Raw genomic sequence first — 16760 nt, forward strand, 5'->3', positions numbered from 1 at the left:
GCAGAGAAAGAGCTTGAGTTCTAAGTAAAATCTATTTAAGGATTCTGAAAAGCAAACATGTAGTGGTAAAAGGGTTGGGAAAGAAGACAAGAACTCAAAGTACCACCAAGCTAGTGGTGGGTAATTTACCATTTGTTCCCTCTAGTGTCTCCTGGCCTGGTCCAAAACCCAGAAGCAGGCACAAGGGTCCAGACAGAGACAGCGGTAGGAGAATCCTAGAGTTCTAGCTTAATAAATGGAAAAAGGAAATCCTAACACTCAGAAAGAATACAAAAATTGTCCCCTCTTTTTATTCTCCATTCTCACACCTCAGTCACCAAGCAATCCTGTGGCAGTGCAGCAATGTTTTGAGCCCAAAACTCTGAATGAGGCTAAATCTTCCTGTCTGATTAGTGGTATTGTGATTTTGAGAAGGTGGAGTGAAATCTCATTGTTCTCTCCCTCTCTCCCTTTCGCTCTCCACCCTCTGTTTGGCTCCAGATGCAAACACAATAAATAGAAGCCACTGAGCTAGGTATACATTAATAAGCCCAGATTTCTGGCTGGAGAACTGAAAAGAGAAGCCATAGGGAACTAGAAATTACTGGCAAGATCATTGATATAGAAAAGAGAAGGGGAAGCACTAACCCAACACCAAACTAGACAAATACATCACAAGAAAAGGACCCTACAGACCTATATTCCCCATGAATGTAGATGCAAAATCCATAAGAAAATATAGCAAATGAATCCAGTAACATATAAGAAGGATTATATACAATGGCCAAGTCGGATTTGTCCCTGGAATGCAACACTGGTTTAACACCCATATTAATAGAACAAAATATAACAATTAATGTAATATACCATATTAATAGGATAAAGGACAAAACCATATGGCTATTTCAATGCATGGAGAAAAAGTATTTGACAAAAATCCAACACACTTTTAAGATAAAAACTCAACAAACCAGGCATAGAAGAAAACATTCTCAATTTGAGAAAAGACATCTATGAAAAGCCTACAGTAAACATGATACCCAGTTTAGAAAAACTAGATGACTTACCCTTAAGATCAAAAACAAAGTAAGGCACTCTCACCACTTCTATTCGACATTGTATTTGAGGTTCTAGCCAGTACAATCAGGTATAAATAAATAAATAAATAAATAAATGTCTCCAGATTGGAACAAGTAAAACTGTCTTTATTCATAAATGACATGATTCTATATGCGAAAACTCTAGGGAATTCACCCAAAAACTGCTAGAATTAATTAACAAGTTCAGCAAGGTGTCATGCTACAAGATAAATGTACCAATAAAATCAACTCTGTTTCTATGTATTAGCAATGAACACTCTGAAAATGAAATTAAGAAAACAATTAATTTATAATAGCATCAAAAAAGAATATATCTAGGAACAAATTTATCAAAATAAGTGGAAGACTTATACACTCAAAACTAAAAAATATCATTGAGAGAAATCAAAGATCTAATAAGTAGAGTGACATACCATGTTCATGGATTAGAAGACTTGATATTATTAAGATAGCCATTTGTTCCCAAACTGACATATAGACATTATAATTTATATTAAAATCCCAGCAAGTTTTTTGTTTGTTTGTTTTTGGATTTTCTTTTTTTTGTTGCTGCAGAAATTGAGAAGTTGAATCTAAAATTTACATATAAATGCAGAGGACCCAGATGATCCCCCAAAAAATGTTGACAAAGAACAAATTTGGAGAACTTGCTTTTTTTTTTCTTTTTTCTTTTGAAACTTACTATACCTACTGTCATCAAGAAATTGTGGTACTGATATAGGATAGTGATATGGATTAGTGAAACAGTACTGAGTCCAGAAATAAATCCTTATAGTTATAGTCAATTGATTTTTGACACTTTGGAACAAAGTTTGGCAGTTTCTTAAAAAATTAAACAAACTTACCATATGACCTGAAACATTGCTACAGTATTAGATACCTTACCAAGAAAAATGAAAATTTATAACCATAAAAAGACCTGTATATGAGGATTCATATCAGCATTATTCATAAAAGGGGAGAAAGAATTCAAATGTCCATTAACTGGAGAATGAATAAACAAAACGTGGTATATCCATACAATGGAATAGTATCCAGTCATTTATTTATAAAATGCATAGAAAAGGCAAATATATAGAGACCAAATGACTAGTGGTTATCCAGAGCTGAGAGTATGAACAGAGAGTGATTGCAAATGGGCATGAGGGATCTTATTAGGAGGAAGATAACGTTCTAAAACTGGATTGTGATGGTAGCTGAAAACTCTTGTCAGTTTTATTAAAAGTCATTGAGTTGAAATAGGTAACTTTTTTGGGGGTACAAATTATACTTCTACAAATCTTTTTTTTAAGGTAGAAATGTTTTTGGTTTGCTCTACATAACCACTCACAATATTTTGCATATACTGTAGTAGGCTGAATGACTGAATGAGTACAGGAGCTTCCGAATCCATCTACAGATCAAAAGATAAACCACAGAGGCCTTTTTCTCCAAATTGCTACACTGCTGAAACTGGGGATTTTCCATCCTAGATTTTTACTCATTTTTTTTTCTTTCTTAACCATAAACTTACTATAATTCTTGAGTCTCTTAAAGAAATTAGTCCTCCATCCCAATTGGAGTGCCTAGCAAAATAATTCTCAAGTGTCTCTTTTCAGACCACCAAATGCTCCTCTTCTCCATGACACAAAGTCCAATATAAAGTGTTTGCCCAGACATTTTAATGCCACCTTTTTGCAGTGATATAGCCATCTAGCTATAGCTATGTATTTGCTGTGCTATAGTTACACCATAAATAAAATATCAATGCATACTTTATGAGTTCATTTGCAGTCCTCTTCTTAAGAAAGTCTCTAATTTATGAGGCAGCTCGCTAAAAAAATTTAAATAATTTCAGGCAGTCTGAACACCATTTGCTCTTGGGTCATTATTCATGTTCAATACAGTTTGGGTCCTGGAAATAAGTGGGCTCATTTCCATGGTGCCCTGATATGACTGGGTTCTGTTGTAGCCATCTATCATTTGGACCTGTGTGGAGATGCTTTTTAGATTCATTAAAATAAGTGGAAATATGGTTTATAACCTCAGAGATGAAAACTTAAGAGCCAGGTACTTAGAAGTGGAGAATAAATAAGCTGAGAGGTTAAGGTCTCTTACAAGGACCGTGGGAAGTCTTCAGACCTGCATTGCTTGTAGCCTCTGCAGCCGCGGACAAAAATGTATGGTGAACAATACTCTTTTGTTTATGATGCTCACATCTAGCCAGATTTTGCTTGGGTCCTTCCCTACTCATGGAATTTGCACATTTGCTGAGGCAATCAGTATCTCAAAGAGAATTCACCGTCACTGGTGGGTGGTGAATGTCACCTGCTTATTCCCGGGCTTTCACCCAAAGAAGAAACCTAAGCACTCTTTCTAGCGTGAGGTTCAAAATGGCCTACCGTGGTCTGAAATGACCTCAGAGGAAGGAGCTGGACTAGGAGACAGGAGAAACAGGATTGGGTGCTGCCCACCGGGCTATGTGACTTTGCACAATCTTTTAGCCTTCTGGGGTCTCAGTTTCTGCATATGCAAAGTAAGAGAACAAACTAAATAATCTCTACCACTTCTAGTTCCCTATTTCTGTCTAGGAGGGTCTAAATCTACACTCTTGGAGAAACTGCTAGGATGTATGTACAAGGCCAGGATGCAAGCCTGCTACCCTTGCTCGCAGCTCCCACAGGATAAGAGAAATGCACCAGCAACAACTGAGTACATGAGTAGCACAGTTTTTCCATCTTCATAATCCAGTGGGATGCCCAAGCACAGCTTCCTACAGTAATTTCTTCAATGGAAGACTGTGTAAAGTGTTCTGATAATGGATAGAATTTAAAGTCTTGAGAACCTGGAGCCTGTCATACTAAATCAACTGTTAACTTAAAAACCTCACTTTTCCATAAAGTTTAAAGCCTTTATGGAAAAGCCACCTTGCTTCAGGTCACCAGTGTTCATGTCAAAGACCAATTGGCTGGGAAGATACTTTGGTCACTGAGACCACCAGACAGTCTCTGTCTCCGGACGAATAAAAACCTGATTCCACAAAGATGTCCACATCGATTCTGGGAAGGCATTTCTCCCCTTTAGATTTCATTAGTATGACAAATCATTTCTGAGAACCTATGCCTAGATACATTTAAAGTTCCTGCTTAAAATTCTGAATGAGTAGAGTCACATAATTTATTTAACCAGCCCTCTTTCATCTCTAGATTCCAAATATTGATTCTCTCAATTTCCTAGCCAGAAGTTAACTGAGGAGATTGCTTTCTACATGTTCAGAATCGGTTTAAAGGTATAAATCTGGGAGTTCAGTTGCCTAAAATAATCAGGGAAGTCTTTTTTTCTATAGTTGTCACTCACTTCCCAATTCTTCTGATAGAGAATAGCCATTTACTCTGTGAAGAGCTTCCCCCTGCATGGGTGACAGTGAATGGTAGCAATGCTATGGCATTCACTCTTAACACTGCAACTGCCACCTAAGAAAATGTCTTTCTAAATGGTCACAAGTATCACTCCCCTTCAAGTCATTCATACACCTGTCAGTTCACTGGAAAGGACAAGGACAGATACTAAAGAACATTGTAAAAGTAATTCGTGTTGGCTGTGAACGGTGGCTCACACCTGTAATCCTAGCACTTTGGGTGACTGAGGCGGGTGAATCCCTTGAGACCAGGAGTTTGAGACCAGCCTGGCCAACATGGCAAAACCCTGTCTCTACTAAAAATACAAAAATTAGCTGGGTGTGGTGCCATGCGCCTGTAATCCCCGCTACTCAGGAGGCGAGGAACGAGAATCACTTAAACCTGGAAGGCGGAAGTTGCGGTGGCCAAGATCACACCGCTGCACCCCAGCCTGGGTGATAGAGTGAGACTTTGTCTCAAAAAAAAATAGTAATAATAATTAATGTTTACTCTGCTTTGTTTCCAACTGTTATTACTATTGGCAAGAATTCATTTCTGGTTGATTCCACAGCACGAGGCATTATGGAAGGAACCATCCACCGCGGCCTCCGTGATGATCTGGTGATTCATTTGGACCATGGCATAGTCAACTGAACTGCATCACAGATAAAGCACGGTGGTCAGCTTCAATATAATGGTTCATCCCACAGAAACAGAACACAGGCTTCCCAGGATGAGAAGACATCCCACCGGGGCAGCTAGAGGTGCCATCCCTTCAGCCAGAATATGGACAGCTTTGTTCCAGAAAGATGACATCCTGCTGCTTTTGAACTTTGCTGAAGACTTTGGGGTGCCGTACAGTTCACATCAAAGAACGCCTCCCAACTCCATTTCTTTTCTGCCATACCTCACCTAAACATGCACACAAAATACATGCCAACTACTGAGGTCTAAAAAGAAACCCACGGGTGATGAAAGTCAGAGGGAATAGAGACAGAGCAGGAAAGGCTAGCTCTCAAATAAATAAGCCAACATATGTTTAGACTCAGGCACACAAGAACAGCCGCATACCAGTTTCAGTGAGGAAGTCCCACGAGCAATGATGCCGGCAGGAGGGATGCTGTGTGCTGAGTAATGTGATTTAGCCTTGTCTACAAAATTCAGATAATCCAATTTACTTCCTTGTCAGATTCAATCGCAGGTGATAGGGACGAGGGCCCCAAATGGTGCCACCCTCTTTTCATTTCGTGACTTAATTTCAAGGTCATGCTCTTGGACATGGTGGTGGAGATAGTGAAATGACTAAATGTTTGATGCTTTAGAATTTTCCACTTCACAAGCAGCATACTTCCACACTGGGTACAGAACGCATTTCTACAAGTTAACCAGAACTAGTCTTTGGCTTAAAACCTTGTTAAAAAAAACCCACTACTGAATACTTTTCCTGCCCTGAATTATTGAATTCCAGCACATGCAATCCCCAAATTGTCGTAACAGCAGCTCCAGCACGCTTCTTTGCTCACGTTTGTCCTCGAGGCCATGTAAAGTCTGTCACTGCTCTAATCGAAGGAATGTGTGTAGGTTCAGAGAGGTGCTGACCTTTCCCCTTTCTAGGACACCTAATTATAAGACCAGGACATTTGCAAACTGTCTCTGTGAATAACTCAACTCCCTTTAAAACCTTGGTGAACAGGACAGGGTTAACCTGCAGCTTCTGGGAACTCACTCAGTCCCCGCTCATTTAAATTTAGAGGGATTTCATCCACCAGCAAGTATCCAGACTCTGCATCTCTTTGAAAAATGGACCGGAGAGGCCTGGCGCGGTGGCTCATGCCTGTAATCCCAGCACTTTGGGAGGCTGAGGCAGGCAGATCACGAGGTCAGGAGATCGAGACCATCCTGGCTAACGTAGTGAAACCCCATCTCTACTAAAAATACAAAAAAATTAGCCGGGCGTGGTGGCGGGTGCCTGTAGTCCCAGCTACTCGGGAGGCTGAGGCAGGAGAATGGTGTGAACCCAGGAGGAGGAGCTTGCAGTGAGCGGAAATGGTGCCACTGCACTCCAGCCTGGGTGACAGAGTGAGATTCTGTCTCAAAAAAAGAAAGAAAAAAGAAAAATGGACTGGAGAGACAATGAGAAAAGAGCTTACAGGAAAATAGAAATCAGGAGTGGCAAACTCCTGCCCAGCCTCTCTGGAGCTGGGAGGAAGTGGCCCATGGTGAATGAGTTGGAAGGCCTCAGTGTGCTTTCCTTCCCAGGGCGTTTGCACTTTAACAGAAGGCAAATATTGTGCCCAAGAAGTGAAGCTCTAAGTGGAATTTCCTGCCTGAGCCCTGAAGAGAAAGCAAAGTCTCCTTGTGAACTGCTCTCAAGTGCGGCACATCCGGGCGGGGGCTCACTGGAAAGCTGGCGGTGCTGCCTGGCCGGCCAAGGCTTAAGGGGGTTTTGATCCCCTTCCCTTCCAGTAGTCTTGGGCACTTAGCCTTGCCTTAAAAACCAAAGGGATGTAGAGGAGTGCTCTGTGAACTTCCCCCCCGCCTCCTCAGGGCATAGGATAACTCTAGAAAACACACAGCGAGTAACACGCATCCCAAAATCCCACCTCCCTCTCCAGGCACTGCTTCCTGAGCCCGGCACAGGCCTGGTGAGCAGTCTGGCCTCAGCCTCATCCCAGCTGGTGGTGCTTTGCGCCATGCGAATGGCTAAGAGGCACAAGAATCAATTCCACAGATGATCCCTGAACCAGGAAACATTCCTTCCCCTCCCGGACCCCAGGGCAGCACCAGGCTGTGGGGAACAGTTAATCACCCTGCAAGCAAAACCTCCAGTCAAACATTAACAGCTACCTCAAAGGCGTTGCTGAAAAGAAACGTGTGTGTGTGTGTGTTTTTCCTCTCTCTTTTTCTTTGTAGCAGCAAAGGAATCTAATAAATATATACAATATTCCAAAAAGAAAAACCAAAAAATCCAAAATGATTTCCCTATCTTGAAAGCAAACCTGCAACAGCATCTCAGGAAATAATCCCTTATTGCTCTTTTAGGAAAAAACATACAAAGAGAGAGAAATTTGAAGGGTGTTACATATTTAAATCTGAAAATCACCAAAGCTTGGGATTTGTAATTCCGTGTTCCTGATACAGTTATTCATCTCCTGCTACTCCGGAGATGAACAAAAGCCACACTTGGGAGCCACTTTTGTGTCACCACCTTGAGGTAGGAACCACTACCAGCTACCTACTTTATACAAACATCTCCCACGAGACTGTGGTGTGCAAATAAATTCTGAGTCTTTAAGAAAACTTTCCCCTAATTTTAGCTGTCTTGAGGCACGGGCCAAGCTCAGAAGGCAGGAGGAGGCTGGGGTATTGGTGTCCTGCCCACTCCCTGCTCTTTTTCTCTAGGGCTCCAGGAACTCTTTTTCCTTCCCTTGCCCCTTTAAGTCTGGGGGTGATAATAACTTCCTGCTATTGCTTGTCCTGGGGTCCTGTAATATCCATGGACAGCCTTAGACTGACCTTCACCTCTGCCAAGAGTTCCTTCATTAACGTTTCTTCACTAGTACTGAATGAATTGGATTCTGCTCCCTGGGTGGCCCCTGCTAAGCCCTCTGCACTCCGTTTTCTTCCTCCAGACAGGGAGGGCAAATCTGTCCCCAAACCTGTTTAGGGCGCTTGGGTAGAATTCATGACTTGGAACAAAGACAAATGTAGAGGCAGGAGAGTGCTGGCATCTGCCCAGCCGAAATCTCCAGAGAGGAGGGTGCCTTTAGCTTCAGAATGAAAAGACAACCTGGTTGTAAGTTTTTGTCACCTCAGGGATCCCCAGAGTTGACACCCACCTTCCCATTCCTGAACATCAGGACATGAGACAGAGACTTTTTAGAAAATAGAATTTGAGGATATTTTCCTCCTTCTTTCAGTTTCCTCCAGTGACTGGTGTTTCCCAGCAGGATTCTCTCCTTAAACCCCATCTAACCCCCAGCTAACCGTGGCACAGTCGTGAACGCTTCATTTTCTCTTTGTCATCCTCTCACTCCCTCTGGGATTTCAGCTTCACTCTGGCCACACGCCCCAGAGGCCTGTTGGGGGTCCCACTTCCAGACGGTAAACTGTCACTGCAGTGCTATCTGAGGACAGCATGGCCTGAATGTGCACACATCACTTCTGTGTGACGGCAACATCACCAGTGCACCCCCAGACTTCTTAACTTCCTGCCCACTGATATGGACAGGAGGCAGGGAAATACTGGGCAGAAGACGGCGGTCCCGGGTGAGGGCCCCACTCTCAAGCCTGGACCCAAGGGCCAAAGGGATAACATGCATTTCTGTTTTCCTGCTTGAATGTTGCCTTTTCCAAAATCACCCTCTGCCTGTACCGTCCCCCATCCTGTACCCATAAAAACCCCAGGCTCCACCGGCCATGGAGTAGCAGAGAAGAAGAAAAGAGAAGCATCATTGAGCAGCCTGACATCATTGAGAAGCAGCTTGACTTCAGAGGGATGGCTTGATGGCGGGACCTCAGAGAAGAGTGTGGCTGGCGACAGCCAAACCCCAGGGGAAGACCACCTTCCCACTCCATCCCCTTTCTAGCTCTCCATCCTGCTGAGAGTCACGTTCATCAGCAATAAAATCCCCTGCATTTACCATCTGCAATTTGTTCATGTGACCTGATTCTTCCTGGATGCCGAACAAGAGCTAGGGATACAGAGAGCTGTCCCACCGAGCAGTTAAACACTTAGCTATCTGTGGAGAGCAAAACTAAAGGAGCACGGTTGTAACACATGCCCTCTGGGGCTCCAGGGGTTGCGGGTACTCCCCTAGAAGCTGCCTCGGGGCTGCACAGAGTTCTGCCCCTGCCGGCACCCAGACGTACTCGTCCTGGCCCCTGAACCCACTCATCTGTATGCTCCCTCTCCCGAGAGGGGCTGAGAGCCACGGGCTGAGTAAACGAGCCACCCTCTTCGCAAGTCCTGCGAAGGGGTCGGGGAAAATTTCCTGTTTCAACATCAGTAGATTTTGTTCCACTGCAGAGCAGTTCACAGCCACTAGGGAGCTCGTCTTCCCCACAGACCTGAATATCAGCAAAACAGACGAAGTTTTTGCTAGTGGAATTAGGAAGGCTGACTAGTCAGGGTGTGATGCCTCCCACCTCCCGTTAAAGAGAAAATCTTGTGGACTGTTTAAAAAAAAAAAAAAAAGTTACAATGCAAGAATGACAATTGGTTCATTTACTATCTGGGACACAGATAACAGCTGTATATATTCTGAGTTTATCTTACATAACTGAAAGACATTTTCCTCTGTCTCCCCAGCTAACATCTTCCTGCATGTATAGTGTCAAAGTCACAACTCAACAGAATATTCTCAATGGCAAATGATCTGTGTTCTCTTCCTTCTCCAATTCCACCTCATCCAGCCTCACCCATGCCTGCCTCCCTGTGTGCATTTACCTACAGCTCTCCTTCTCCTGGAGCAGAGCACTCAGTTCCCCACCCTGAAGGCCATGGGCTCCAGCTTCCTTGCCAGTCACGGCTTTGAGAAGGAAACGTGTGCAGTCAGTGGTGTGGGTAAGTTTCCACGGCCTCCTTCAGGGCTGCTTTCAGCTTAAAAATATTTTCTACCTCCAAATTTTCCAAAGCAGTCAAGGTTATGGGTGAGAGAGCCTTTTTGATCTTTCTGGGCCAAAGGATTTGCCCTGGAGAACAATCCTTATTTATTCAGAAAATGTTGGAGGACAGCACAGCTGGGCTGCCCTAGACCAGGCTCCCAAGGAAGATTAATTATAATCCACAGATGCCCTCTGGCAAGTTCCCCTACCTTTCAGCTCTGAGGGCTTTGGATTGGCCAGTGAGGGTGAAATCTGCAATTAGAGTAACATGAGGGGTGCTAGGGAGGGGAGTTTTCAAAGGGAATTTAAAATTTCAGACTTGAGATTTCTCTTGTCATTATGGAGTCAGTGAGCCAAGTGCCCATCTCCAGGGACACCACGAAGCAGGTGGACTATGGAAACAGGCGGAAACCATTACACAGTCAAGCATGGAATGTGCCCAGCGCAGGATGCTAGGCAGAGCAGGTGGGAAGAATGGCTTTCACTTTAGGTCCGATCTGGAGCCAGCCAGGAACTGCGCGTGGAAGCTGGAGCATCAAAAGCAGGCACAGGCTCCCTGGACACAGCACGTGTTGCCGTGTCTCCTTCCCACCTCTGGTTCTTACTGACAGAAAAATCATGAAGCTGCCCCAAACTTAGGAATCGGCAAGGCAGCTATGCTGGGTGCCAACCCTGCTCCAGAGGAGGGTATCAGAACGCCCTGGTCATCCAGACGCCATCACACACCCTGCAGCAGGCCAGATGCAGTGGCCACAGCCCTCTGGACACACGTGGGCAGCCCCCTCCGAATGGTCTCATCCCCGTTTAGTTGCTTATCTGTCAGCTCATGGGGGGCGCTTAATGATGAACAGAGGGGCCCTTTCACAGCAATTTATACTCATCTTTCAAAAGCTTTGGCCTTGGTAAAAGAATTTAAAATGAGACTCTATTTACATATAAATCAGGAAGAATGACTTGCATCTATGATGCAGTTTTCACCGCAGGATCTCAGAAGACCTTGAAACCCGGAGTTTCGTACACCAAAGCTTGAGTCCTGTTAGTGGGTCACAGAATTCAATCTGTGGGGTGTGATCATAATGGCATTTTGAACTCTCAGAATCTATCACACATGGAAAGGAGAATTATCATCGCAAGAAAACAACATTCAAAATCTTCCACTGCAGAGGGCCATGCCACGAGTAGAAAGAACTCCGAGGGGAAGTCACCAGATGTGGCCTCTCCCGCAGTTACCTAGGGACATTTATTCTGGAGCATGGGTGTTCCCCTAACAGACGAGAGCGGCTTTCGACAGCCTGTGTGAGGACAAGGCAGTGAGGGGACAGTCTTAGCCTCTGACCAAGAGGCAGCAGCAGATCCAGTGATACCACTACACAAACGAAACGCCTTCTCGCGCACTAGCTCACCTGGCGTTCCCACCCCCTTTCTCCCTGCCTTCCCAGTGAAGATCTGGAAGCAAAACTCTTCACTTCTTATACTGACTTCCTCCACTTCTACCCACCCTTCTACCCCCTGCAAACTGGCCTCTGCCCCCACCATTCCACTGGCGTTCTTCTCGCCAACCTCACTAATGCACTTTCTCTTGGCGAGTCAAATGGCTTTCAGACATCATTCTGCATGGCGTTCCAAGACTCCTTGATAATAACTTTAGCAGTGGAAAGAGCCATCACTGATAATGTATGTTGTGTGCACTCACTGCTGAGCACCTGGTGCTGCACACTCTCCTAGGTGTATGAAATATGTGGTCTCACAACCTTCTTTTAGGCCAGTGCTTTAATTTTTGTATTTGGAGTCAGGTGGACCGGAATGCAAATCTTGGCACTGCCATCTTCCAGCTGTGTGACGCCACTCAGGCCTTCTAAGCTGAGTTCCTGCCTCTCGTCCTCGGCTCTCTACCCCGGGCCTCCTGCTTCTCTAACTTATCCACCTTGGTCCCTTCTACTATCTCCTCCTCCTCTCCTAGCACCTGAAATGACCTCCAAATCTATCCCCTTAACTCTGGCCTCTCTTCTAAACTCCAGACGTGCGGCTGTTTACTGGCCTCTCTCACCTGCGTGTCCCACGGATAGCTAAGAATCAGGAGTGCTGAAAGTGAACTACCTTTCCCTGAAAATCTGCTTTCTCTCACTGTGCCTCTTCTGTGTTTGTTCTTTCATTTATTCACCGAAATATGTGTGCATGTCTACAAGGTGCCCACCACGATTCTAGGCTCTGGGAGCACCTACAACACCACAAACTAAGTCCCTCCCTTATTTCAGTGGGGAAGACAGACTGTAAACAAAAATGCCAGGCAGGGAAGTGTGCTGCGAAGTAAACAGACACGTGGCAGAGGGTTAGAGGATGACACGTGATGGGGTAGGCTGGCCAGGGTGCACCCGTCTCCCTGAGGAGCAGAGGAAAGATGGAAGGGGAAGCAGCACTTCTACTCCTACAGTTGTCCAAGGCCGAAGTTTCGTGAGCATCTTCAACTTTGTCCCCCATGTCCTACTTTCCCATAGCCCATGTCTCTGTTACCTGTTCTCTCCCCAGTGTTCCCACCTGGCTCAAGGACTCAACACCTCTCAAGGGGAGCACTGCACAGGATTTTGGTCTTTTACGTTGGGCCTCATCTCATTGTCAGAATAATCTTTCTAGGACACACATCTGTGAATGTCCTTCGCTTGCCGAAAACCCCTGCCTGGTGTCCATTTCCTACAGGCGTAAGTCCCTGACCCCAGCAGACTTCAAGTACCTCGTTTTCTGGTACCATCTTCCCGTTCCCACCGTCTCTCCTGCCACGTTCCCCAGGGAACACTACGTGTTCTTCCCCACATCGCTGCCTGAGCCCAGGCTGTTTCTTTCACTCCAAACACTTCTCGCACCCCAGTCCGCAATTCCTAGGCATCCTTCTGGGCCAAACTGGATTAGTGACGCCTTCCCTAACCGCCCAGTCAGGTCACTTTTCCCCATCTTCCAGGTGTTCTCTGGGGGTGCCTCTGTTGTATTTATAATCCAGTGAAAGGCTGTAAGGGTCTGCATTTCACTCGTTCAATACACATTTGTTGAGTGACCCCTGTGCACTGGGCTTCACTGTTAGTGCCATGGACACAGCTACAAATAAGGCCAGACCAGGTCTTGGCTGTCACAGCGGTGATGCCCTGACGCAATGTCTCCTCCATCGGGCTGGGCCCATGCGTTCAGTGCAGCTAACAAATCCCCATTTTGTGTCCAATATAAGGTACCCCCTGGGAGATCCCAGGGAGGCAGAAAAGAATGAGGGAGGCCACTCATCGCCTGAGGGCACCTGCCCCACGCGCAGAATCTTATCCGTGGTTTTTGGATGAAGAAATTACGGGAATTATTTTTATTCCCATTTTGCGGTAAGAAAAGAGAGACATAGAACAATTAATTCAATTAATTCATATGTTGTAAACAACGAGCTTGACTGCCAGAATTCCAGATGAATTCGGTGGAACACAATGATCTTTGCTCCGAATCACAAGAGGCTTCTTTTCACTCCATTCGCAACACTTCCTATTTGCAAAGTTAATATGAAGTATAGACAAAAAAATAGGCCAGCAAATTCTGCTGTTAGGCAGCGGGGTCTCCATAGCTCAACACCTGGGACTGGCCATGGTCTGTCATCCTCATTCAAATTAGGATAGTCCAAGGACTAAGTCTGTTGTGTTCTAGGTACTCCCAGTGCCTAGAATAGGGCTTGGCATCTCATGGGTACTCATAAATATTTCAACGAATAAATGAAAGAGCAGGACAGGGAAAAGCACAATGAGAGAAGATCATCTTTTCAAGGAGAGGCAGGTAATTCACTCTTGGTCCTCTTGAGTCTTAGGTGCCCACAGGGCATGTGGGTAAGGAAGGCAAATAGAGAAATGTCTGGGGGTGTCAGATGGCACCTCCCAAAGAAACACTGAACAATTCTTTGAGGAAGTCATTTTGTTTGAATAACATTACTAGACATATGACCTGTGACAAAAATTTTTGCATTCTGCACAAAAGACATAGCTTTTTACACTGAAGGAAAAAATGTGGTTTGCAGAAGAAAGAATAAAATGAAAGAAAACAAACAAAACAAAATGAAGCAAAACACAAGAATCTAGAGCATCAAAAACAGAATTTTAAGCCAGGCTAAACCAGTAATACTTGGCAAAGACTGAACCAAAGGTGATGAACCTGAACAGTCAGATCTGGGGTGGATTTTTAGATGAGAATGTGGTGAACACCTGAAAATTATCTAGGATTTAGTAAGATTTTGGATGAACTATTCCATATCTCTCTTAGTTAGTTTTGTGCTGCTGTGAGAATACCACCAACTGGGTGATTTATAATAGACAGAAACTTACTGGCTCACTGTTCTAGAAGCTGGGAGGTCCAAGATTAAGGGACCAGCACCTGGTGAGGGCCATCTTGCTACCCATAACCTGGCAAAAGGCATCACATGGGAGAGAGAGAGTGTGCAACAGAGATCCAAACTCATTCCTTTAATAATGAATCCACTCCTGTGATGATGGCATTGGTCCATTTGTGACCAGAGCCCTCATGGTCTAGCCAGCTTGTGGTATTATGGCATATATATATATTTATCTGGCATGCATATATATAATATATATACACATATATTTTTCTTCCATGGTTCCTGGCTCATAACTCCTAACATCCTTGGGGTCTCTGCAGTACTGTCCCTTGTGTGTCTGTGTTGGGTAGGTTCAGGGTGGGGCTGGTCACCAGAAAGACCAAGGTAGGATTAGAGAGTTAAGACTTTCAGCCCAAACCCCCAACCTCCAGGAGGGGAGAGGGGCTGAAGGTCAAGTTGATCACCATAGCCAATGCTTTAATCGATCATCCCTACGTAATGAGGCCTCCGTAAGAACCCAAAAGGACAGGGTTTAGAGAACTCACTGACAGCTGAACACACGAAGGCTCCTGGAAGGCGGCCCACCCAGGGAGAGCACTCACGGAAAGGAGGCTCTGCACCCTTCCCGCATAGCTCCCACGATACATCTCTTCATCTGCATCCTTTGTCATATCGTGTATAACAAACTGCTAAACATCGGTGCTTCCCAGAGTTCTGTGTGCCACTCGCGCAAATTAATCAAACTCAAAGAGGGAGTTGCGGGAACCCCAACTTGGAGCCGGTCAGTCAGAAGTTCTGGAGGCCCAGACTTGTGACTGATGTGTTGGGAGGGCCAGTCTTGGGAACAGAGCCTTCAACCTGTGGGATCTGACGCCATCTCCAGGCAGTAGTGTCAGAGCTGAATTGGAGGCGAACCAACCAGTGTCTACTGTTTGGTACCTGTGGGAAAGTCCCCCGCATCTCTGGTCCCAGAAGCCTCCTTCCCTGTTGATGACTGCCTTGTGGGCGAGGACTGCCTTGTGGGCGAGGACTGCCTTGTGGTGCGAGAGCACCGGCTGAGAGAGCGGTTTTTCCCACGCGCCTCTTAAAAGCCCCACCTCCAGCACTGCTGCAAGGGAGGTAAGTTTGCAACGCAGGAACTCTGGGGGACACATTCAAACAAAGCACCATCCACACACACCCACGGAGAGTCAGACAGTGGGTTTCCCACTGGCCATGTGTATTTATAGACTCCAAATGTTTATACTCTTTGCTCCAGACATACTACTTCTAAGGCTGTATCTTAACAAAATAATTCAACTATGTGCGCCACAGGAGTCATGAAAATACTATGTGAGAAAGCAGAAAAGCGGGAAATAACTATAAATGTTTAACGTTTAGTGAAGAATCAAATAAACCAGGGTATATTCACACCATGGAATATTATGTAACCATCACCCATATAAATCTGACAGTTCAATAAAAACACAGAGAAAGTCTATGAAATAATAGTAAATTTAAAAGTAGAATATACAATAATTTAGACACTCTGACTGCAGGTATGTAGAAAACATTTGAGGAGAAAAAAAACTAAAAGGAAAGGCTCCCAAGTGGTAGCAATAAGGGAAATAGATTATAAATTATTTTTCTTTTTAGAAGGTTTGCTTTATTAATGGTGATAAAAAATAATTGCTAACACTTACGGGGAGCTTTCAATACTAAGCACGTCACATGTTCATTTCTCTTTATAACAACCCTATGAGACAGATACTATTAATACTCTTATTTTACAAGAAAATTGAGATTTAAAGAGACTGAGTAACCAAAATCACACACAGATTAGAGAGTAGATCTGAGGCTAGTTCTTGGTCTGGCTCCTATAAAAGTCCAGGCTTTTAATCACTACATTATACTTCTATTTAGCTTTTTCTTTTTCTTTTTCAATTAAAAGATGTATTGTTTTAAAAATAAGTCCATAGTACAATCAAGTGGCATTTCCTTTATGATGAAAAAAAGTACTGAGACCTTAACTGGATTGGCTCTAACCCTTTTAGAAATCAATGTGGCAAGGAGTGGGAGAGAGAGAAGGAAGCCAGTGTAGGGATGGCAATGACTTGGGACAGGCAGAGAAGGAGGAAAGACAGAGACCTCCAGGGCACCCACCTCTCCCGGGGCCTTGTTTGCATAATTCTTCTTGGCAGCCTCCTGGAGTTCCATGGCCTGCTGGATGTACGTTTTCCCAGCTAGGATTTCACTTTCCAGCATCGACAGCTCTTTCAACGAAATGGGCCAGTTCAACCGTTCTAAAGCCTGGTTTAAAACTGTTTTGTTTTCCAAGTACTGTATTGGTTTGTTTGCATCCAACCTAAA

The 16760-nt window shown here is 44.6% G+C and overlaps 1 protein-coding gene across 6 annotated transcripts in view; it reads right to left on the minus strand.

Moving 5' to 3' along the window:
• VWA3B (von Willebrand factor A domain containing 3B) overlaps positions 1-16760 on the minus strand; it is a 236803-nt gene that overhangs the window by 26716 nt on the left and 193327 nt on the right. For all 6 annotated transcript variants that reach the window (XR_002516781.2, XM_021925079.2, XM_021925080.2 and 3 more), the window contains one exon: positions 16554-16755. Coding sequence is in view for 5 of the 6 variants with exons in the window: in XM_021925079.2 (XP_021780771.2) it covers positions 16554-16755 (202 nt within the window). In the remaining variant the exon portion in view is untranslated. The remainder of the gene's footprint in view (positions 1-16553; positions 16756-16760) is intronic.

The sequence above is a fragment of the Papio anubis genome, chromosome 14 (assembly GCF_008728515.1).
Source record: "Papio anubis isolate 15944 chromosome 14, Panubis1.0, whole genome shotgun sequence".
NCBI lineage: Eukaryota > Metazoa > Chordata > Mammalia > Primates > Cercopithecidae > Papio > Papio anubis.